The 24,898-nt window shown below is 36.7% G+C and overlaps 2 protein-coding genes across 3 annotated transcripts; one reads left to right on the plus strand and one right to left on the minus strand.

The window, feature by feature from the left end:
• Positions 1–1,492: 1,492 nt before the first annotated feature.
• Positions 1,493–9,044, plus strand: LOC112520442 (ubiquitin carboxyl-terminal hydrolase 2-like). 2 transcript variants are annotated; one of them, XM_025128832.1, is made up of 4 exons: positions 1,493–1,579; positions 2,833–5,738; positions 6,484–6,717; positions 8,648–9,044. In XM_025128832.1, exons 2-4 carry the CDS (start codon positions 2,839–2,841, stop codon positions 8,652–8,654), a joined length of 3,141 nt encoding a protein of 1,046 aa, XP_024984600.1. In that variant the 5' UTR covers positions 1,493–1,579; positions 2,833–2,838; the 3' UTR covers positions 8,655–9,044. The 2 variants fall into 2 exon arrangements, with proteins under 2 accessions (XP_024984600.1, XP_024984599.1); XM_025128831.1 differs by lacking the exon at positions 8,648–9,044 and adding an exon at positions 7,032–7,130.
• A 2,126-nt stretch (positions 9,045–11,170) lies between these two features.
• LOC112519393 (probable sucrose-phosphate synthase 2) lies at positions 11,171–18,945 on the minus strand. The gene is made up of 12 exons (XM_025127474.1): positions 18,583–18,945; positions 16,778–17,010; positions 16,639–16,702; positions 15,702–16,400; positions 15,234–15,359; positions 15,018–15,149; positions 14,620–14,796; positions 14,478–14,531; positions 14,093–14,155; positions 12,612–13,538; positions 12,392–12,519; positions 11,171–11,695 (listed from the first exon to the last, which is right to left on the minus strand). Exons 1-12 carry the CDS (start codon positions 18,850–18,852, stop codon positions 11,413–11,415), a joined length of 3,156 nt encoding a protein of 1,051 aa, XP_024983242.1. The 5' UTR covers positions 18,853–18,945; the 3' UTR covers positions 11,171–11,412.
• Positions 18,946–24,898: the final 5,953 nt, after the last annotated feature.

Genomic DNA, 24,898 nt, shown 5'->3' on the forward strand with positions numbered 1-24,898 from the left:
AAACTTTTTTAATTAATAAATTAACTTATATTAAATATAAATAAATTAATAAGGGCGGTAATGTAATTAAATAATTTTTATATTTTATTTTAATTAATTATAATTATTCTTTTTTTTTCTGCACGTTCGTTTCCACTCTATTCTCTTTGCTTGTGATAATTGTGTAACCATAACCTATCGAAATCATGATCAATCGATTGTAACCATAACCTATCAAAACTATGAGTAATCGTTGTGATAAATGTGTAATTGTCTAACCCTAACCGATCGAAACCATGATCAAATTGAGTGCGCAAGTGATGTTATAATAGTGATATCACATGATTATCATACCAAATCATTTAGTGAATTTCACCCGTAATCGTTGTGATAAATGTGTGACTGTCTAATCCTAACTTATCAAAACCATCCGAAATCGTTATGATAAACGTGTGATTGTCTAATCCTAACCGATCGAAACTATGATCAAATCGAGTGCGTTGTTATGATAGTGATATCACATGATTATCACACCCATATCACACCAAATCGTTTAGTGGATTTCGCCCGTAATCGTTGTGATAAATGTGTGATTGTCTAATCCTAACCTATCGAAACCATGAGTAATCGTTGTGATAAATGTGTGATTGTCTAATCCTAACCTATCGAAACCATCCGAAATCGTTGTGATAATCTCTAACCTAACCCATCTAAACCATGATCAAATCGAGTGATATTGATGTCACATGATTATCACATCCATATCACACAAAATCGTTTAATCGATTTCGCCAGTAATCGTTATGATAAATGTGTGATAAACTAATTATAATCAAATGAAAGCATGTTCAAATCGAGTAATTGTGAAATATACCTTTCCTGAGACTTTACGGCTTCTTTGTTCATTGAATTCTCCTTGAAATCAACTTCTTAATCGATACCTAATAAAGATAAGGATTAATCACTCTAATTTTGAGGATTATAATGTGATCGTGGTTAAGATTTTATGATATTGATTTCCATTATTACCCTTTTGAATCTCAATTTCGTTTGAATCTTTTTAAATTTCAATGTTAATTTCAATTTTTTTTTTAATTTTAATTGTTATTACAATATGAAGTTAATAAGTTGTTCTTGCGTTCTCGTAAATCACAGGAAATTATCCTAAACGTTTAATAGATAATTGAAGAACGTGACAAATGGACAAAAATATTTCTAACCGATAAGAGTTACGGTTAACAAAGTTAGGACAATAAATCCGATTCATAACAAAAATAAAACCACAAGGACCTTTTTTGTAACTTTTTAGGTTAGAGGACCCAATTTGTAATTTTCATATATAACCACATGGACGAAATATGTAATTTACTCAAAAAACTTTGATGCAAATGAAAATGTTTAAAAGTTTTGTGGCCATTTTGGGAATTTTAGAACCTCATAGAATTGGGGAAAAGGATCAGTGACAAACCCTCGCCCACAGTCCTTGAACCAAACTCCACAGTCAAGACCGTGGTCTGAGACGCACCGCTCTGGCGTCTGCTCGCCGGCGTTTCCCGCCGTTGATCCGGTGAATCAGGCCTTCTTCTCTGGCGGCTGCCAAGTAAGTTCTTTTCTCTGTTTATTTTCTTTTTGGTCATTCCAATCTCCAATTGTTCTAACCTGTTTTTGGTTACTTCCCAGTTTATGATTTGAAATTTACTGAATATTTATTGATTACTTCGATTTCATTGGGTTTGTTAATGATATCTGAAATCGGAAACTTACATTCAAAAGCAGATTAATAGATTTGAAACCCTAAACCAGTAATGTATCGTGCTTTTTGATGGTGTTTATATTAAACTGGTATTAGGAATTTTGATTATGAAGGATGTACTATTTCAATATTGATGTATGGTTTATGTAATGCATCGTGACACTACAGCTGGAACTCTCATTGTTCATGGTCGATATTGCCTGCTCAGATATGATGACATACAAGTCATTATCTTCTGCTTAATTTTGTGGAGGTGGGAATCAGTGAAAGTCCTTTACTAACATCTTTTCCATATGTTTATAGCTTAGTGGAAACCATAAAAATGAGAAGACCATCCTAGTTCATCAGGACAACCACTCTCCCAACTTTGTTCTTTCTTTCAGATCTACTGATTTGTGATTAGGAATGAAAAATACGGTTAACAGTTGATCATACTGTCAGGACCGGTAATATATAAACAACCAACCAAACTACTAGCAAGAAGATCAAAAAGAGTATCTTGGTTTGACCAAACCACAAGCACAATCTTGCCGATACAGGGATTCATCAAGGAGTAGAAGCATCCTCTACTTCCTAGATTTCAACATTCAAAATAAAGATAATTCACACAAGTTAATAATTAGGAGGGAAGGCAATTATATACACAAACCAAAATATTGATACCTTTGAGTGTGCTTGCAACTTAAAATGGGATAAACTAGTTGCTTTTTTATTTTCTTAAATGTTACAGAAATAGGAAACGTGGATACTGAACCCAGCAGAAGAGGAAAAAACAACAACAAATTGGTCGTGGAGTAGCCAAAAATGTGGAACCAAATCACCAATACATCATCTTCCGATTCATAATACAAACCAAAGTATAATTCCTGCAAGATCATAGGTATTTTCGTCATGCTATAATTAACGTTAGGATTATAAGGTTTTGGTTTGTGAAAAAGGGTGTTGCCTTGGTACTGATTCATTATTCTTATTGGAATGTTTTTGGATTAATTCTATTGTTATTGGATATTGGTCTTGCTATCTTTGTGATATGATTCTTATAGTTCTTTGTTTAGTTTTTAATAATTGTTAACTTTTTTATTCCACTGGATTGCTTTCAGGTTTTGATGGGTAAAAAAGTTAAGAAGGCAGCCCGCAATGCTCAAAAGGAGAAGCAGTCTCGAGTCTCTTCTCCCAAAACAGTTTCCCAAGAGATTGTTCCAGCCAGCGATACAGTGGTTGATGGGGTTTCAGTTACTAAGGAGACAAAATCATGTCCTCATCTGGATAAGGGCATTAATTTGGAAAAGTTTTCCTTGAAAATGGCATCGCTAGAGTCCCTTAAATGTGATGATTGTAGGGAAGGTGTGGCTGATAGAAGGACAAAAAAGGGAAAAGGCAAGAATGGAAAGAATAAAGGCAGTGGTTCAAAATCCGAGTCCTTGTCCATATGGGTGTGTTTGGAATGTGGGCATTTCTCATGTGGCGGTGTTGGGTTCCCTACAACGCCTCAGAGCCATGCAGCTCGGCATGCAAAACAGAACCGCCACCCCTTGGTTTTCCAATTTGCAAATCATAATCTTAGATGGTGTTTCCTTTGTAATACACTTATTCCGGTTCAAAGTTCAGACCAGAATGGAGAACAAAAAGATGTATTATCCGAATTTGTTAAAATATTAAAAACTCGATCATCATCAGAAACCCGTGTAGATGTGGAGGATACATGGTTTGGAAGTGGCAGTGTTATAAGTGGGATAAAATCAGTAAATACCCTTCCAAGTTGCTCAGAAACTAGAGGTGGCTATATGGTAAGGGGTTTGGTAAATTTAGGGAATACTTGTTTCTTCAATTCAGTGTTGCAAAATCTTCTGGCAATGGATAAGTTGCGGGATTACTTCTTGAGACTGGAGGGATCTGTTGGGCCTCTTACAGTGTCTTTGAAGAAGCTTTTTGTTGAAACTAGTCCATCAACAGTTGTCAGGAATGTCATCAACCCACGGTCCTTTTTTGGCTGTGTTTGTGCCAAGGCCCCCCAGTTTAGGGGATATCAGCAGCATGATAGTCATGAATTGCTTCGCTGCTTGCTCGATGGATTGTGTACTGAAGAGTCTGGTGTACGAAAACGTTCTGTAGAGGGCAACACTGCTCCAGAACATGCTCTTACTTTTGTAGATACCATCTTTGGGGGACAAATTTCTAGCACTGTTCGCTGCTTGGAATGTGGGCATGCTTCAGTTGTATATGAGCCATATTTAGATCTCTCACTACCATTACCGACCAAGAGATCTCCATCCAAAAAGGCCCCATCAGTTTCTCGATCCAAGAAACCAAAACTTCCTCCAAAGAGGCAGAGCAAGCGACTCTCCAAAACTAAAAAAGCTTCAGATGCCTCGGTAGCTCATAGTGTTTCAAATATTTCAGTCAGTGACGAATCCTCTGGACCCGTAAAGTCTACTGAAGCATGCGCTGAAACAAATGTTGCTCCCTCAGGTGATTCTACACGGCCAGAATCTGCTGTTCTTGATGGCACTGGTGATACAAATGATTCATCTCTACAGAAGCTCATAGTATTGCAAGGGAATGGAAGAAAACAGATCAAGGACAGTAGAATCAAAGAATCAGTAATTTCTTCCGACAATTTGGTTCAACCGGATTATGTTGAACAAGTCACTTTGTCAAACAATCATGAAAAGGCTACAGTGAATTCATCAAATATTTCGCCCTTGTTGGATTACAGCGAGCCAACTATGGTATCAAATGATCGTGATACAGCTGCACATCTCGGTGATGTTTCAGTCACCGAGCACACTAGCGAGAAGGAGCTGGTTCAGGACGAGTTGCTGCAAAGTACCGTGGAAGCTAATGAGCAGGTTGACTCCACTGATTCAGTGGAAACGCCACCTTTACCAGATGAACCATCATGGTTGGATTACCTTGAACCAAGTACTTCTACCGTTCATGATATGGCATCACATAATCAAGAACCATCAGTAATTCAAGATTCTGGAAACAGGAACGGTATCTCTTGGGAAGATGAGCCCCTGTTAAAAGTTCGAGAATCTGAAGTGTTGTTGCTTCCTTACAAGGAAGTTACTTCAACTAGTGGTGGCGATGAGATCACATTGTCTTCTGTCACCACTAAACAAGAATCCTCAGACTTTGATGGCTTTGGAGGTCTGTTTGATGAACCTGAGGTTGCTGCTGGGCCCACTGTGAATCCCTTGTCAAATGGAGTTGAAGGAAGTGGTTTTATGGCCACAAGTAACAGTGAATCTGATCCTGATGAGGTTGATCATACTGATTCTCCAGTTTCTGTGGAGAAATGTTTGGCTTATTTCACTTCTTCTGAGCTTCTCACCAAAACCGAACATGCCTGGCAGTGTGAGCAATGTTCAAAATCATTATTGGAGCAAAGGATGAGACTAAAGAACAAACTGCAAAAACCTGTTCCAAATGGAGGTGAAAACAAAATTTCAAGTGCTTCATCTGATTCAGGCATCGAGCACTTGCTTCCCAATGGGGTCAGGAACCTTGACAATCGAAGTACTGAAGATGCTGTCCTTGGTGAATCTGATGAAAACTCGGTGTTGCATAATGGAAAGAGTGAGAACAGTCAAGTAGCTTCCGAGCATGAAGAAGGTAAAATTGTAGTGAATTCTTCAAACGTGGAACCACCACAACATTCAGTTACAGCCTTAAGCAAAGACCATTGCTCCGATCAGGATACTGAATCTTGCAGCATCAACAAGCCCACTAATAAATGTAAGAATGAGAATGTTCAGCAAAGGGAATCCAAGCTTCTAGCAAGGCAACAGGAATTAGATAGCAGCGAGGATGAAGAGGTGGATTCTAAGGGTGTCAAGGTGGCAAGGGATGCGTCTAAGAGGATTTTGATCAGTAGGGCCCCACCAGTTTTGACTATTCATCTGAAAAGATTCTGCCAAGATGCTCGTGGCCGATTAAGTAAATTAAGTGGCCATGTCAACTTTAGAGATACAATTGATCTTAAACCCTACATGGACCTGAGGTATGCTTCTCTTTTAATTGAATTATTTCCATATGACCATCTTATACTTGGCAAACGGTTCACCAAGTCTAGTCCTTTAAACACACTGGATCTTTTATAGGCCGCAGGTTTCGTAATGTTTGACCGCTAGAACGAATGTCCATGCTTTGCATCTATGAACCTTTGCTTGTGATCCAAGAGTAGTCTCAACTCAATTTTGACTGATTTCAAGAATTATACTTTGAAAAATTATGTGCAAATGCCTACTACTCCCTTGTACCACAATAGTTGCCACAGTATTTCATTTTTTCCAGTATGTCCCAAATTAATTGCATTAACCACAAGGGTGGTTCCCGGTTGGTTTAAGCTTGGGCTCCAAAGGTCAAAAGTGCCTGGAGGTCCCAGGTTCGAATCCAAGGAGGAATAAAAAATCCCCTTGTGGCCACAGAGGTTCAAATGCGGTGATTCTGGGCTACCCGCAAAGCGGGTGGTCGCTCTGAGATTAGGCGGCTCGCATAGCAAGTTGGATATCCAAGTTAATAAAAAAAATTTAATTGCATTGTTTCCCTTTTTGCAAGTTTCAAGTTAAACTTGCCTAGTTTCCCATTGTGAATTTGTGATCACTATAACGAATAGATGATACTGATCATAATCCAAAAGATTCTTTTTATTTTGTCATTATTACTGAACTATATGTCTAGTTAAGGATTGCAACTATTTTGGGACAGTGTCACCTGGTAATGATAAGGTGATTTTGGTCATGCAGCTGCTGCAGAGATAGAGAGACATACAAATACCAATTGGTAGGAGTGGTGGAGCATTTAGGGACTATGAGGGGCGGCCACTATGTGGCTTATGTGAAAGGAGGTGCAAAGGGTGATTCGGGGGCAGAAGACAATGAGGACCACTTGTGGTACCACGCCAGTGATGCTTATGTTCGTGAGGCTTCTTTGGAGGAAGTTCTTCGTTGCGAGGCCTACATCTTGTTCTATGAAGAAATGTGAGTTGCGATTTTCATATTCATTTATTCGTTACTTTGAAACTTTCATTCCATATTTTTGGTACTTCCTTTTTCGGGAAATTAGGGGATGTTAATTGAGAGTATCCCCCAAAAAAAGAGCAAGAGAAACCTGTCTCATGAGTATACAATAGCATTTTACTTCCATTTTTGGTTTCCTTCTTTCTTCTTAAGTTATATTGAGGAATCAATGGCTTCTCCACAGCCATAATTTTGTTAGGAGTACTTGTTTGGAGCATCAGTTTGGATTGTGTTCATCATCTTGAGTGTATCATGACACATGGTCTTCCATTTAGGATATTATTTTCCCCGGGGATGGGTGCGAAAGCGATTATTACGACTTCAAGTTGCAATTATCAGTTTCTAATGTTTGTATAACATGCTTCTGCTTTTGATTATCTGAGTATTTAAAAGTCAAATAATCAATTCGATGCTAAGGGGCTGTTTGATTGGTTGCATGTGTGGATTAATCTGTTTGTATAGGGAAGTTTTTTGTTTGGGTGGGTTTTTAATAGATAGAAAGAGCGTGTTTTTTTTAAAAGAGTAAACTACAAATTTGGTCCCTGTGGTTCATTGTTTGTAACACTTTCGGTCCCTACAGTTTTGCCATTGTGGTATGAAAAAACGACCGGATTTGGTCCCAGGCTCCAAGGACCGTTAGAAGAACCTGTTAAGTCGGGTATTTTAGTCTTTTTATACCTTTGTTACAATTTTCTTCGATAAATAAACTAATATGTATTAAATCACAGGGACCAAAAATGTAACTTATTCTAATGTACCCTTCACCCACAACCTCCCTTCTCCGACGTGAGTTACCCTCTCTTCTCCGGCGCTGATCACTCCCATCTGCAAGTCGAGTGGTTAAACCTCTCAACCATGACTCTCTCTCTCTAGAACTCCCCATTCCAATGGCAGATGCTGCAAGTCCAGTGGTTAAACCTATCAACCACGACGTGGGGCTACACCTAGTTCGTGATGAAATAAACATATTTGAGCTTCCTTCTGGTCGGCAATGGCGGATGCTGCTCTCATCTTCTTCTCCGCCATTATTGCAGCTCTATCCTACACTTATATCCTCTCTTCAAACCTTCCAAAAGGCATTTCCAGACTCTTGTCCCTCCTCGCCATCTTCTAACATCCTCACCCTCCTTCGAATCAGAAACCTCGAAGACACAAAACCGTTGTAATCTTCGTTGGTGGAATTGGACCTTCGATAGGTCTGAAACAAAGATGATTCACAGTGGGGTTTGGAGGCTGGTCGTGACCCGGCCTTCACACTAAAAAGAAACCCCCTGTTTGTGGTTGCCAAGAGATGGAGAGGTGGCCGGAGGGTGGGAAATAAAGGGTTTGGTCGGAGATGGGCAGTGGCCAGAGGGTGGGAAGGAAACAGTTTGGTCGGAGGTTTTAATCCCTGCAGTTTCTATATATATATATGATTTGGCCCCTGATTTTGTTTGTTAAGGGAAAAATATGTTAAAAGTGAAAAAAGACTAAATTACCCCTGACTTAATGGATTCTTTTAACGGTCGTTAGAGGGAGGGACCAAATCCGGTCGTTTTTGCATACCACAATGGCGAAACTGTAAGTTTGAAACTGTAGGGACCGAAAGTGTTACAAACAATAACCTTAGGGACCAAATTCGTAGTTTACTCTTTTTTAAACGAAAAAATGGTTTTCAGCATAACACTTTCCCCTAGAAACTTACCCCACTTTCTACATCATTAAACCACTACAAAATAGTCATGTATAGCTGACCGGATAAGCTATGAGTCCCATTAAGCTGCTAACAAACATGTCTTAATTGCAACAAAACTGATTTGCAGAATACTTTATAGTTACACCATAAAATGCATCGTATCTCCACATTCCATATAATATATAGATGTCGATAATGTCATTATATCCTTGTTAGTATGTAGGCCTCATAGAGGTAGCACCGATGCAAACATCTCAACTTGTGGAAAATACACACATAGATGGTCGATATCGTTAAATGTGAGCCAACACGCACTAATCGGAGGTACATGCTTACATCCACCCTACGTTCTCGTGTCGCTATCGCGGTTTCTGAAATTTCCGTGTATAAAATCACTTTGTCCGTTGGAGGAGAAAGCAAGAACGGAAGAGAATTCTCATAAATCTGTATCGGAAGTGATGTTTTCCGGTGACGGAGCTAGGAAGGGACCAACAGGTTGTTCGGTCGTCTGATTTCTGTAGTTACCCCCCAACAACCATGGAGTTTTTGTGGTATAGCACTGAGTAAAACATTTGTAACATTATTATAGTTTCTTTTTGATAAATTCTATGAAGTCTAATATGTATCAAAGGCATCTTTTATTATATTTGCATCTAAATGCCCGAGTGGCAGATCCAAGATTTTTGTCGAACGGGTGCATCTTTAAATTGGGATCAAAGGCTCATAAAGTCTCTCATGTGGTTTTAGCTGAATTCCACTATTTGAGTGATTTTTTTGAGTTTCTTTTAGTTGATTCCAAAGGATTTTTAAAGTTTTTTGACTGATTTCGGAGGACTTTTTTTGGTTTTTGGTTGATTTTGAGGGACTTTTTAAGTTTTTTTGGTTGATGTTCATTGTATTTTCTAATATAGTGAAGCACTGCTTAAAGTTTAGCGGACGCATCTTATATATCTAAAAACATTTTTACGAAATTCAGTTGAACAGGTGTCCCCCCTCGGGTATGAACAGGTCGGACCATGTAATGACCAACATACAAAAATCATAATAACAACACCTTAACCGTTCTTTCTTGTTGTTGTTGCACCTTAACCGTTCTTCCTCGTTATTGTTGTGACGACTTCATGGTATCAAGTATGGATCAAGTTTTAGGGAATGAGGGGTAGTTTACCGAGAGGTCAACATTATCAGCTATCATAATGGATTGTTGGTAAACCAGTAAGAGTCTCGCTCCTTGTTGTGCCTATTTTCAGATAAGAATTCTCGGTTTTTACTGGCACCTAGATGTTAGATTATACTTCTTTAATAATATTGTAATTATGATAATTGTTTAAAGCAAAAACAATCAAGATATTATAAATGCAAAATAGACAGATTAGACAGAATATACAATTTTATAGAAAAAAGAACAGAGTTGATTAGTAAATTTATAAAAATCTAGATTACATTAAATCACAGAATAATCAAATTATAAACGAGTTAAAATATATTAGTAAAAGAATTATTAGGTAAAACAAGCTCACAACAAGATTTAAGATCTGCGATAAAAGAAGAAGACTAGCAACTTAAAGAATTAGAAAAAGAAATCCGACATTTTCCTGTTTTCTTTTAGACTTCAACATACTAGGCTTAATAGGCTTTTGAGTATCTTCAACAAATTTGATATAACGGAGAAATAATAGATATTTAAAGTAAATTATATCAGTTGTTTATATACTCTAACAACCAAAAAATTAACATCCTCATGTTGATACCATTTTCCATTATTTTATGTTGTCATATTTATTAATGGGTTAGCAATTTTGAGTACCTAAGTTTTTAGCAAATGTCGAATGTGATAAATTAATTGAAGGTTGTACTTCATGAAATACATGAAAATACATCGTTTTAAGTGATCTTATTTTTGTTTTGTTGTTCGGGATTTTGGTTTATGTACCCTGTTTTAGGGTCGAGATTAGGGAAAAACAACAAAAAGATGAAAAACTAAGGAACATCCTAGTAACTGTTCATCTGAACTGTATACACATATGCATACAAGTAACTTGTAAATACCTTGTCTCATAAAACTAAAAACAACTTCAATTACTTGTATATACATATGTATATTGTCCAGATAAATGATTACCAATGTGTTTCTTAATTTTTCATTTCTTTTGAGTTTTCTTCTAAACCTCCCTTCCCTGTTTTAAGTTTTAACTTCCCTTTTTTCTATTTAAAAAATGGGTATGCAAAATAAGCCGCTAACCTTTTACTAGTTTCCATACCCTCTTAAAAGTTTGTATGTTCTCTTTGTTTGGTGGGATTTTTTTGACTTTCCGTCCACGACATCGAAAACTATAGGATCGTCTTGTTTACTTCCCGCTTCACGATCATATATTACCCAAACAAATGTATATCAAAAGTTGGGTTTCGGTGATAAAAAAAATTATAGTGAGAAGCGTAAAAATAGATATTCATCCTTGAATCAATCCTAACTAAATGTCAACACTAATTAGGTGCACCAAGATAACACCAGATTAATTCTCTTCTAAAGCATAATTCATAAATGGATATGAGATTAAAAGTGATCAACGATTCAGATCTCTCTTCCGCTTATCACCATAACTTCCTTCTCACACGATCGTCAAATACCCAAAAACAAGTGTTAAAAGCTTAAAAAGAATCGTCATATGCATTCACTTTGGTCGACTCAATATATACAAAAACAAAAATTGTGCTGCAAATTCAACAAATTTACCAACACCCTTTTCATGCTGACCAACCCGTATGCAACAATCTGTTCTTGTGTGTAGTATATATATCCCGTACACATATACATACATATTTTATACATATAGCTGAATGGTAAAATGTTCCAGTATGCAATACTTAACAACAGAAGCAAAACTCACAGCTATGGTTTATGAGATGCTTCTAATAACCGTTGATCGCGGTTGGGGTTAAAAATGAATGCTTAAAAACATAATTGCAGGGTATGGTAGGATTCATGAAGCAGCTACAGAAACCTTGTTCAAGGCATTAGCAATCTCCTGTGCTTTTGGTGGTGTATTAACATAAGCAATCAGTGGGCTCTCTCCAGGAACAATATCGTCTTTCAAATAGCTTCCGGATGTTCTCAGCAACTCTTCGGATCCTTTTTTTACGGATCCTTTCATGATAAGTGTCTTGTGGGTGCCTGAAATAAGTTCTTCATAATCTGTATCACCGGTTTCCCCAAGGATTACGTAGATATTAGCAACGTTCAATCTCCAGCGCACGAAAAAATACCTATAAAGAACGAAGTTAAGTTCCAGTAATTTGACTAGATTTGGTTGTCTTTTTGTTGGATGGGAAGTAAAAAAGTTGAAAATTTTAATATGGTAACAAAGATTAAATTCAGGGCTGGCTCGAGGTCGTGGGGCATTTGGACACGGGATGGGATGGTTCAAAAACTTGTTGTACCACGTATGGTGCAACAAATTGGACTAGAACATGAGTAGGATAAAAATGAACTTTTTCTATACCACCAAAATAGTTGAAACAAAATTCAAAGAGATAAACAAGATTGGTAAATTATTAAACTATTCATGTCAAATTAAAACCCTAAAACCTTGTATAATTCTTTCACACGCCTACCTCAGTCCCTTCAGGTCTGGCGGTCCTGTCCGGTCTAGTCAAGTCTCTCCGCTAGGACCGGACGGGCCAGACGGGAGTGAGGTAGGCGGTGATAGATTTGTGCAAGGTCTTAGGGTTTTTACTTGACATGTGTGGCCTAGTAATTTACCAATCTTGTCTATCTCTTTGATTTTTATTCCACTTGTTTTGTTGGAAAAAAATATAAACTTTGTCTTGGCCACTCATGTCCTATCTCAATCTAAATGCTGCACCTAACATGGGATAACAAGTCTTTGTTCTGTCATGTAAGAAATGGAAGGGTAAGTGTAGGCTGTAGCAAAATCCAAGAACTTTCAAGATTGTTCGTACCTGAGAGCCTGTGATCGAGAAGCGAAAAGAGGAACTAATTGCAATCTTGTCGAGTTTCTGCAGTACATCGGATGGCACCGCAGACCACGCATTCTAAGTTTCTGTCTCAAATCATCTACTTTTTTTGCCTGAAAAGTAAAAGAAAAACGAAATTAGAGGAGTAAGGGGTTGTTCGGTTGTTTTTCATTAAACCCTGTACGGATTAAGCTATGATTCAGACCTTTTTGACGTCTTTTATCATGTATGACAGGCAGTGAGAATTGCTCGATCTTGCATCTTCTTCGATCACTTTCAACTGTTTGCCAGACGTTCCTTCTCCGCCATCCATATTCATCAACTTCCAAATGGTTTTCTTTAAACCATCTGAACCCCATCTATATTCAATATGTGCAGTATAATCAGGATCCGAAGTCAGTTTACCGCCTTCTTCATAAGTGCCCGGATAATAAACTTCACTCCCGCTGCTGCAAACCAATGCATCAAACTCATTCACCTTGATCTGCTCGTTTCTTAGGAAATCCAGCAACTCCGATAATGACATCGCTGTCGACATGGCAAAACCGGTAGTTCTTGCCATTTGTGAGTCTAGTTTAACCGCCTTGAATGTCTCTTGCAGCATTCCAATCATTCCCTTATCAGGAGCTCCATTGTTATCATAACAATCAAGTGCGATAACAATCAACTTTTGCCTCTTCCTTAACATCGGATATTTGCTAGGCCCGTTGTTACTGCTATTATCTGCCTTCTCCACGGGTTCCGGTTTCTTGATCTTGCTCATCACCCGTCTCACTTGGTCTTGAACATCGGTCCCTCCATCTAATGAGCCGTTAATTGAAGAAGATTTATCTCCATCAATAGAAAGGCGTAACGATGCATCTTGGAAATCTCTAAGTGAGTCGTTTAAAGACCCTTCGGTTGGCATTTCATCTGCATGCATGTCGGTTTTCCACATAGGATGTCTCATTCGACAAGCGACCACCCTTGTTAGATATGTGCGACAATGTTCAGGCCAAGAGAAAAGGTGTATGTTTTTCCAACCGTTTTTCTGGCACTCCGACCATAAGTTCTTCTCCGATACTAGCTTAAGCAGAGCACTAGCTATCGCTTGCTGATCATGAGGGTCTATGAGAAGCCCGTTGTTCAATGCCTGATATAATTACACATATCCGCACACTCGTTACATAAGGAGAGAAAACACTCTTTTTCCTCTCGTGCATAGAAAAATGTCAAGTTTTTTTTTTCTTTCGTAGGGTGTGTTTGGTACACAGATAGGATTTGAATGGATTGGACAGGACAGGACAGGACAGGACAAGCGAGGGTAATGTAGGCGGATGAAAGATTTATAGAAGTTTTTAGAATTTCAATTTGACATGAGTATATTAATGGGACAAAAATGCATGATTGTCCTACTCAGTCCTGTAATGTCCAAGTCTAATATTGTATCAAACGTGGGCAATAGGTTTTTGTTTTGTCATATACATTGTACCAAAGGCACAGAGAACAGGACAACAATGGTTCAATGAGAAAAGCCAACTACGATGGTCGTTTGGCAAATTTTCGCCTTTTTATGATGGCTGTAATAGTTTTCCTCCAAAAATTTCCGGGCAACTTATCATGAAGTTACAGATTACATCCCTACAAAAAAGGGTGGGGATGGGATCGAAGGGTACATCTAAGTGCAAAGGCAAAGACGTTACTCACCCTGTGAATGTCCACGGGTCCCCCGTTTTTAGTTGCTACCATAGGAAGCCCATGAGCTGCTGCCTACATCAATTTTAACACAAAGATTCAAAGTTTACAGTTCAAAGTAACAGTTACTTCCTCCATTCCAAAATAAGTTTCCACATTTCTATTTTACCTGTCCTAAAATAAGTATCAATTTTCAAAAGTAAGTGTCTATTTTACTACTCTATTCCTTAATTATGATGCGAGAAATTCTTACCCCTTATTGGTAAGAGTAATATTGTCTTCTAATTAATTAAAGAGTATAATGATTACACATTCATAAAACTGTGGATTTTCGTTACCGACAACTATTTTGGGACAGAGGGATTACTAGTAAACAGGATGGTCTATAAGAACTGACCTCTATCAATGTAAGTCCAAAAGGTTCGACCAAAGCTGGATTTATAAAAACACCCTGTTGCAACAAGTATGCAGTTACAAATCACAAACCACCGGTTAATTAACCCGGCACCTCCAGTTCATAAGACGAACAAAGAACACACCTTCGTTTTGGCTGCAAGGCGGTAGATTTCTGGTACATCATTTTGCGTATGATGTTTAGGGAATGCCACTTGCCCGTAAAGATCATATCTGTCCACCAGTTTTAGTACGGTTGTGAACACACTTGCATTCCCAGCAGACATCTCATCTATATCATCTCTATTGCCCATTATAAGTGTCTGCATTCAAGCAAGTTATTTCAGTCTACCAAAGGGTCATTGGACCAGAGGTACCCGTGTTACTGGTTGAGCCCAGCCTCAGAAAAGGGTAAGGGTTCAAACCTCACTAAAGGTGAAGAGTTTGAGTGAGTATTAGCCGTATATAAGTATCATATACTTAAAGAAAAAGTTATTTCAGTCTACAAAAATACAGATGCATAAACCTTAGCCAGTTGTCTTACAAGATTAGCAAGCTCTCGTAAAGGGTGACATTCACCGAAAGCTTTTAAGAGCGTAGTAATGTTTTTCTTCGGATCTGGTCTCGACAAGGCCAAAATCATTGGCTTGTGTGGATTTGTCAAAAAACGCATCACCTGCAGAAGCGATTTTATTGAGAACCAAATCCAACAAAGCTATCTGAAGAAAACAAATTACATGTAATAACGAAATATACTCACTTCCGACCATATTGCTGGCATAGCCTTTGGAGAAGCCCCGTCTGAATTAGTTAGTGATGACAGATCCCCATCGGCCTCATCAGCTTCTTTGATGACATGGCTGAAGTCCATGCCAGGAGGAATAACCTTGAAAGTTGATGATTTCAATTTTCAGGTACTAAGGATGCGTTTGGTATACGGGACGGGACAGAAAGACAGGTCAGACTAAAAACTTGTTGTTACCACTGGACATGACAGGATTTGGGGTTTTTTTGTCCAGCCAAAATAGGTAGAACAAAAATTAGGGAGATGGACAAGATTGGTAAATACACATGTCAAATTGAAACTCTAAACCTTGCACAACTCTTTCATTTGCCCGCCCAGACCTATCGTGTCCCATTTGCGTACCAAACGCACCTTAATGATTTACTTCAATGCAAAAGAATGGTCTGCGGATCGGATTCATCTTAGTTCAGAAGAAGATCTTACCGCCATCCTTGGCATAAAGCGGCCATGACAATCAACACCCTGTCTAGCACGAGCCCGTAAAACTTTCTCAAGTTTGACATCGAACCCATCATATAATCCCCACTGTTCATCAATTTCTTGTTTAGTGCTAGTAATGACAAGTTCAGCTGCATCTAATGAAAGTTCTTCGGCTTCTATCCTCCTCATAATCTTGTAAGTCGAATTAATATCTTCTTTTGACTGCCTACCTTGCTTAAGAAGCTGTTCTAGCTTGTTTCTACCAAGGGAGTGGCCCGTTAAAACCATGGGAACGTTAAGAGCACCCGAAAGGAGAGCTGCACTATCCCCAGCATCGGCATAATGGCCATGAATCACGAACGGCCAAATTGGCTGCCCTCCACCGATTTGCTCACCCAAAACTTTGGACATGTTAAGAACATGCACTAGAGCTCCATCTACAAATTCTTGGATATGAGGCCAAAGTAACTCCTTCCGAAGGTATTTGTCACGAGGGCCAAATGGTATCCGTATAATATAAGCGCCACTGCTCTCTCCTACATCAGCAGCGTCAGGGTCGTCGGAACCAGCGGTGAGCATCTCGGTGGGCTCTCCGTAGCTCCAATCTACTTCAGGGGAAGATACTTGACGTGTAAAAAGATCCACTCGATACACTCCTGGCATCTTAGCAAGTGCTGCAGCAAGCTCTACAACATACTTGATCTGAAAATTATGTACAAAGGAGAGGACGCCATTAGGAAATTGACCAACAAATGCACTGTCATATTAACAACACCGGTGTCAACTTGTCATATCTGTGAGAATAAGTGTTACCCCGTTAGATTATTCTCTAAAAGACTATTCTCCAAAAGAGTTTTTGAAGAGAGAAGGGAGGTTCCAACGTATATATTGAGCGGAAAGAGTCTAAGTCTAGCGGATGTGAGACTCAAACAATATCTACCTGACCACCTGTATCAGAATCACGACCAAGCTCCATGTTATCTCCACGAACCAAACCGTGCAAACTGTTCAAGAATACAAGTTATATTCTGTCTACAAATTCGAATCTAATATGCCTTTTGAGTGAAGAGAATTCATGCCTGATAAGGATAATGTAAAGCTTCTTCTCCTTCTTATCATCCGACCAAATTTCGAAGTTGGAGACATTTTGTTGGGGAGTTTTCCTCGGGCTTTCTGGTGCTAGGGAATCGCCAAGGATATCTCCTTTCTCTTCTTCGGACAAGTCTTCGGATATGTCTTCTCCCACATCCCTGCGTCCTTGTTCTCGCTCCAACCTCCTCTTTGTCATCCGTTGGATATCTTCCCAGTCCAACTACGACAAGCACATAAATCAGTAACCATTCACACGTGCTACTTAACTCATTCTTCAACAGCGAACGGTTTAATCGTAAGCATTTTAAAAGCATAATGAAGAATGATGCATAATCTTTCCTAAAAGCACATCAAATGTAAGACATTGAGATAGAAAATAGCTCCAAAGTTTAATAAACATCTTAATTAAAGTCTTATAGGAATGTGATTCCAACGTGTAGACAAGATTATAAGCAACAATCAGCTCATCTAGTGACAGCGAACAATAGAAAGCTTGAAAGTTGAACATATGACTTGGTTTGTGTATAAATAAAACTAAATCAAGCTAAACACAACCATCCTAGTTCTCATTGTGTTAATCTGTAAAACGTAGGGAACTTGGTGATGATTTCATCTTGTATGAGTTGTTAATAAACAAAAACTCATGGTTAGCATTAAGAATCTTAAACGCCAACATGATATTTGAATAATTTGCTATGAAACACCTAAAGATTCTTAGAGTAACTAGAAGACTAGAGCTTCTAACATCTAAAGGTGCAACCTTCACTAAAGTTCAAGTATCTAACCTAAAAATTGCAAAATCTAATGTACCGAGCATTTAGAAACGCCTGAATGTTCTTAGGGGTACTTGGTTGGGGTTAATAAGGGGTGGGGAATAGAAAAGGAAATTATTAATGCTGATTGGTTTGATGCAATGAAACGCGTATCTGGTAATGAATCATTTCTCTAAAAAATTGGGTAATGCAACTCATTACCATTTCCATCCCTGAAATGAACCAAGTGCCTCCTAAGAGTAACTCGAAGACTAGAGTGTCTATCATCTAAAAGTACAACCGTCTTCACTAAAGTTCAAGTTCTAACCGTGACATGAACTAAAGTCTGCAAAATCTAATGTACTGAGCATTGTTCAAGAAAAAGATCAATCGAACTGATAACAATTGCTTATATTGCCCTGTGAACTCCAATCAAATGCACTCCATGGCTAATTGACTAATTCTACCCAGAATAGATCGATCGTAGTTCAAGTTATGCGTGGTGGGTTGTTTGGTCTGGTTTACTTGTAGCTCTAGTTATCTTGCTTAGCTTTCATTACAAACTAACCACAGTTCTCGAAGAAAAAAATTCAAAAACAAACACTGTGGTTTGCAAGAACTCCCAATTCTGGACAAATTGAGAATGTGCAAATGCATAATAACGTTCATACTTGGCAATTTTTGTCCAAAATCTATAACTCTTCGTGAATAATTCTTAATGTTTGCATTTAAGCAAGAACAAGTGTTTGCTTATATCAAGAAACCAAATGCCAACAAAAGTTATTCAACTAAAAATTTCCATTAAATCACAAAGTAAATTCATTTTCAACTGACCAATTCGGACAAACACAAGGAAACAAATCAATTTTCGGGAAGTATAATAATCCTTTGAATTTAACTTAATTTAGTCATAGACAACATTTCCGGATCTGCGCTCTTAAATCTCAATCTACTCACAGAAACAGAGCACCTTGTTTTTGCATATTTTTGATGGATGCATACACAAAAATGTACATGTATATACAAGTACGAACATCTACCTGCTTCTTCTTGCGAGTCAGATGCCAAATTCTCCAGCACATATTCTCGAGTCTCGAGGTTCGTTCTCTGGTGTTTCGAGTAGCCACCACTTTGATCCATGTCCGGTGCAAATCAGTCTCGTCGACTCCCGTCACAACTTCTTCAACAAAATACTTTGTCGGATTAAAATGGTCTCCTTCTCGCAAATTCACATGATGATCATCTATATTCGAAGCTTTACTATCCAAAATGGCCTCCAAATAACCATTGATCCACTCATTTCCGGCCATTTTTTGATGAAAAACGAAAAACTAACAAACTCGCTTACTACGAATTCGTCAGTTATCGATTCAGGAGTTGAATTTCGATCGATTTTATCCTGAAAATTAAGAAGAAAAATCGGGAGTTCGAGGGAGTTGAGGAATTTTGTTAGGGGAGAGAGTCTGGGGAAGTTAGAGCATGGGATGTAATCGTAATTGTGATTGTATGAGGAAGAGGAGGCTGAAGCGCGTGGCAGTTACATGTGGGACCCACCAGTGACACGTATCATGCGGATCTGGAAGGGTTTATGGGTCTTGAAACGGATTTTAGTATGCCTTTCCCAACGTTGTTTGGATCCCCAAAATGTTAACGGCGATGGGACGTTAACTAACGTCCCTTTTCTTTTCCCCAATAACATACGTTCTACGTTACGTAGAATTTGATGATAAAAAAAATAACAATAAATTGTATGAAAAAAGTAACGTATTTTAATTTGGTTTTTATTTTAGGTAACGTATCTTTAAAACTTTTATTTTCGTATCTAAGATGTAAAGTTTTAAACATATAAGTATCCGGTTGAAAATTAATTTTAGACTAAAAAAAAAGACTAATTTTAGGTTTAAAAATGCATGTCACTAACCACGTCAGCAAATAATCCTGAGTTGGATATCACATCAACATGATAACCAGTTAGAGGCTCTTACCCGATTAGTAGTAGAGACAGAGTTTGAGGCATAGCTATCTAGGGATGAACATGGTACAGTATCGTGTTTCTTTTTCATATGTCGTGTATCAACTAGTTATAATTGGTATGCAAAATTTTGTACCATGTACAAACCAACTATATTTGGTACCAACTTTTTTCAGTTGGTACGGTATTTATACCAACATCGAAAAAGTTGAAGTTAGAAATTTATTTAAAGTGAAGTCTTTGATTGCCAACTAAATCTAGATGCAATAAAACTATCGAGCATTCATATAACATGTTGATATGTGTTGTACCACTTATTCCTACCTATATAAGCGTTCATATAATTTTCATATAATACAAGCATTCACTAATAGCCTACTACAAACAGTAATTGATGAGTGTTGATGGACCGTGGAGGTGTGGACGAGTTATTAAAGTTGTTAGGGTTAAGTGAATGAATTTAATCAAATTCTATGGGTCTGTTTGTTTTTTCAAAATTACCTCTTAATATCTCTGAAGTCTGATTCGTTCAGAAGTTTGAGTATTAAGAATGTTTTTTTAATAAGAGTTTAAAAACTCTAAATGTCCTCTGAAATTTTAAGTGGTAAACGAATCTCTTAATATCTCTTAATTTAATCCGCCATCTATCAAATGGTTTATATTTTGGGAGCTTGAAGAGATTTGTTAATAGAAACTATTTATTCTTTATACTTTTGTAAAAAGAAAACTATTTATCTTTTATATTTTTACACTAATTTGACCGATTTCAGATTTCAAACATAAAAACAAATAATCTTTACTAATCCAGATTTCAAACTTTAGCACCACCTCTTATAAATCAGAAGTGAAATTAGACTTCAGCACATCTTAAAAAAAATGTCACCTATATATCCATTTGTTTTATTTAGCAAAATTTAAAATTTATAACCAGATGTATTAATAATTAAACTTTAATTAATAAACAAATAAATAAGGGGCTGTTTGGCAGTTGCTGAATGATTTGGTGCAGAATGATTAAGTGATCAGAATGATTAAGAGACTCTCATAATATAGTTCAAAATGAAATATAATTGTTTGGTAATTGTTTACAATGAAATTAGGGCGCTGAATGATTAAGGGGGGCCTAATATACAAAATCATTCAGAGGGTTTTGGAACCATTAAGAAACAGACTCTTTTTTTGCCAAACAAGATTCACCTCTTAACAATTCAGAATATGCCTCTTAATGGAACTATTAAGAGGTAAACAAACAACCCCTTATAAATCAGTATGGTACGGTATTACCGTGGTACACAACTTGTAATACCACGTACCAACCAAGTTTAGATAGTTTGTACGGTACTGCCAACCAATTATATTAATACCAACTAAATTAGTACGGTTGGTACGAGGATATGGTTGATTTGTCATGGTACAAAATTGACACCCCTATATCTGTCCAAAGACAGAGGTGAACTTTCTCTCATTTACCCCTTATAATTTACCAAATAAACACTCTGATCCATTTTGGAAAAAATTGGGAAGAACAGGAAAAATCGTAACTCTCTCTGATATTCTACCTCGATCATACGCCTCATCTTCTCTGTTCTCCTGAAAACCACCTGCGTATTTTGGGTTTAGGTTCCTCTCAAGTCTCGCTGTCGATGACGCCAAATAAATCTTCCTTCAACACTTCAGAATCAAGCGAACAACTCAGATATTTCAAGGAGATACTAGAAAGGTTTTTAGATAGGGGTTTTCTACAGTTGAGGGATTTCAAAGAGGATGTTTCCCGAAAGGTCTAAGAGCGAGTAAAGTTTAGGGTCGAGACTTAAAGGTGACAATTTGATGGGTGAAATTTGTTGGCACGCGTTGTTCTTGATTAAACGAAATATGATTTTAAATGGTTAAGATCGTTATTTGTTTTAATTATCTTTAACTATAAAGGTATTCGTGCAATGCAGTGAGATATATCTCGATTTTAATGTTCTATTTTATTCATTTTTTCTGTCGATATAATACGTTTTTACGTGGTTTTAGAAAACGATAATATTTTTATTTTTGAACAAAATATGAATTTGAAAAAGAAAATGTATCAGTATTAGTATTAAATTAACTATTTAAAAGTTATTGTTTTCTGTGTAATTTCTTTAATTCAATTTTTTATTATAATAACAAAGTAATTTATTTTTGTCTAATAATATAATTTTTATAAGGATGATAACTAAGTATTCTATTAAAACTCAATGATTATTCTAATTATATTTTAACTTTTTATATTTAAAATGAGATGTTTATCCTGTATTTGATTATGTTTATCTGCAGTTAGTCACACGAATTCAAAGATAAAGCTTTAATAAGTTGTACTTACGCAAAATTTACTTGTAATATTGAATTCTAAGTAATAAGCATCAATAAACAGTATTTCATACATAAAAATTGTTTTTAGCAGTTTTTGTCAAATGCTTTATAATATAGTATATATATTAACAAAATTCAATTGATCTATTTAAATAGTAATTTTTTTAAAATATATATACATAATTTGATGAAAATAATTTTTTCGTCCATACATGATAAAATTAGATGATAAACAACAATTTCCTTATTCTACACATTAGGATATAATGGTCATTTTGGAAGTAAACACTAGAAAAAAGAACATTTTAGTAAACAACAATTATAGTCAACATTTATCTCAGTCAGACCTCTTATTTTATGGGGTGTTTGGGATTGCTTATTTGAAACAACTCATGTTTTTTTATAAAAGCATTTATCACTTATTATAAGTCAGAAGGGTTTAACTTATTTAAAAACTCCTTATTACCAGTAGGGCTGTAAACAAACCGAACGTTCAGCGAACAGTTCGTGAACCGTTCGGCGGGAAGTTCGTTTATGTTCGTTTATTTAATTAATGAACGAACATGAACAAATTTTTTTGTTCGTTTAGTTAAACGAACGAACATGAACAAGAGTCTCGTTCGTTCATTTATGTTCGTGAACGTTCGTTCATTTACCGTTCGTTTACGTTCGTTCATTTATGTTCGTGAACGTTCGTTCATTTACCGTTCGTTTATATTCGTTCGTTTATGTTCGTTTATATATTAAATTTAATATATTTACTTTGAATTCAAATAATATTTATTTATGTTCGTTTAACCCGTTCGTTTATGTTCGTTTAGCTCGTTCGTTTATGTTCGTTCGTTTACGTTCGTTTAGCATGTTAACGAACGAACATAAACGAACACGAACACACCTGATTTCTAAACGAACGAACACAGATATTTTCATTCGTTTACCGTTCGTGTTCGTTCGTTTGTTCGGTTAAGTTAAACGAACGAACATGAACAAGCCTTCGTTCGTGTTCGTTCGGTTCATTTACAGCCCTAATTACCAGTTTGGCACCGGTATAAGTTGTTTATCCAAACACTCAAAAATGCTTATTATCGGTACCATATCGGAATAAGTTAATAGTTGTTTTTATAAGCAATCCCAAACACCCGCTTAATCAGAACTCTTATTTCAATCACCAGTTACCCATAAGTTCTAATAAACAGCCCATGATTGATCTAGTAGAGCTTTATCGATTTGGTTTTCAGCTAACATACAAATGTAATGAGTTGGATTTGAGTTTCAAAAAGTTCTAACTCATGTTTTTGAGCCATGTATATGTGTAAATATGTATGCGTCTATGACCAAATTTTGATGTATATTTATTCAACATAATTCTGATAGATTTTTAAAGTTATTCAAACTACTGTTATCGAGCAAAGTTATGATTAATACGTTTGAGTTATTCAACCTTTCAGTTTGTGTTCGAGCTTGGCACCTTATATGAAGATCCTAGATTATTAATGCACATCATACGCTATTAATACTGAGTCGAGCTTTAGCTCATCTCGAATTGTTCTTGCAACCCTAAGCCCTGTGCAATTTGGTAAGTGATAAAATCAATTATTTTTTGAGTAATCGTAGTTCATAATATCTGATATTTTTTGATTAACCTGGATATCCAACCTGCTATGCGAGCCGACTAATCACAGGACGACTACCTGCTTTGCAGATAACCCGGAGTCACCGCATTTGAACCTCCATGGCCACAAGAGGATTTTTATTCCTCCTTGGATTTGAACATGGGACCTCCGGTACTTTTAACCTCCTGATATTTTTTGCATACTAATTGATACATGCAAAGTGCATTTTTCTATATAAATAATACGAACCTTTAAACTTCTTAACCAAGATATATAATTAGGGGCGAACATGTCCTTAAGGGTTTGGTTGCCTATAAAACCACTCTGGAGCCGGCTGTAACTTTTGTATTCCTTAAATATGTAATCATAAGCATTTTTGCGTGAAATCATAAACCTTTTCAAGGGTTTATATGAAAATTTATAAAATAAAAAAGTCCAAAAATTATCAATGTCAGGAATGGACCGAGGGTTTTCTTCGGTGGAATGTGTGACTATTTCGTTTCTCCGTCGTAGTGTAAAAAATTATAAGGTCATGAAAAGTATCACCGTCTCAATTTGTTGTATGCCACCAAATATTTTTGAAACTACAATGAGAACACAAGTTTCCCTTGGTAGAGTTGGTTTGTAAGGATGTTCTTCTATTCTATATCCGAATTCGAATCATGTTAGTGTCATTTTCTTAATTTTTAACTTTTAATTTCATTTATTATGTTTCTGATTTTTTTTTGTCATAAAAGACTTGAACACAAGACCACACACATGAAAAACAATAAACAAACCAACAGAGTAATGATGATTTTGTTAAAAAAAATTATAGTAAAATGATGTCATCGTTTGAAAATTTTCTGAGTCATCCCTTGTCATTGTTATGGTATTTAGGGGTCGTTTACCAAACACTTAGCCGGTAAACGCTTAGCGGTAAAATTTAACACCATTTACTTATCAGGTAAGATTTTAGTCCACCAAAACAGCATCGCCTTCACTTACCGGGTAAGAGTCATTGCTCTCACTTACCGGGTAAGACTTTTGGTCTTTGTCTCCCTCTGACCAGTAAGATTCTTGATTTTTAACATATTCATCCGGTAAGGTAATATGACTTGGTAAGCACTTACCCGGATAAACATTTGATAAACGGCCCCTTATTTTTAAATAATTTATCAATCCGCCTGCGTATATGATTCTTAAAAAGTTGTTGCGAAGAAGCAATGGAAATGGTTGCTGAAGTACATTCACGGGGATCTTCAAATGCTTCAACTACCATGGACCCGTGATTCTTCTTTCATTTACCAAAACATTTGATTTTGATTTTAATTTTAAGAGTAAACTACAAATTTGGTCCCTGTGGCTTGTCGTAAATAACACTTTTCATCCCTGTAATTTTAAAATTACCCGATGACCATCATAATTTGTAAAAATGTATGGATTTAGTCT

This window comes from Cynara cardunculus (assembly GCF_001531365.2).
Source record: "Cynara cardunculus var. scolymus isolate 2C chromosome LG 10, CcrdV1, whole genome shotgun sequence".
NCBI lineage: Eukaryota > Viridiplantae > Streptophyta > Magnoliopsida > Asterales > Asteraceae > Cynara > Cynara cardunculus.

Coding starts and splice junctions, on each gene's coding strand:
- LOC112520442 (XM_025128831.1), top strand. CDS start 2,839: ATGGGTAAAAAAGTTAAGAAGGCAGCCCGCAATGCTCAAAAGGAGAAG. Junction 5,739..6,483: donor AAACCCTACATGGACCTGAG/GTATGCTTCTCT, acceptor TTGGTCATGCAG/CTGCTGCAGAGATAGAGAGA. Junction 6,718..7,031: donor ATCTTGTTCTATGAAGAAAT/GTGAGTTGCGAT, acceptor TCTTCCATTTAG/GATATTATTTTCCCCGGGGA.
- LOC112519393 (XM_025127474.1), bottom strand. CDS start 18,852: ATGGCCGGAAATGAGTGGATCAATGGTTATTTGGAGGCCATTTTGGAT. Junction 16,703..16,777: donor CTTTACATTATCCTTATCAG/GCATGAATTCTC, acceptor ATTCTTGAACAG/TTTGCACGGTTTGGTTCGTG. Junction 15,150..15,233: donor TGCCAGCAATATGGTCGGAA/GTGAGTATATTT, acceptor TCGCTTCTGCAG/GTGATGCGTTTTTTGACAAA.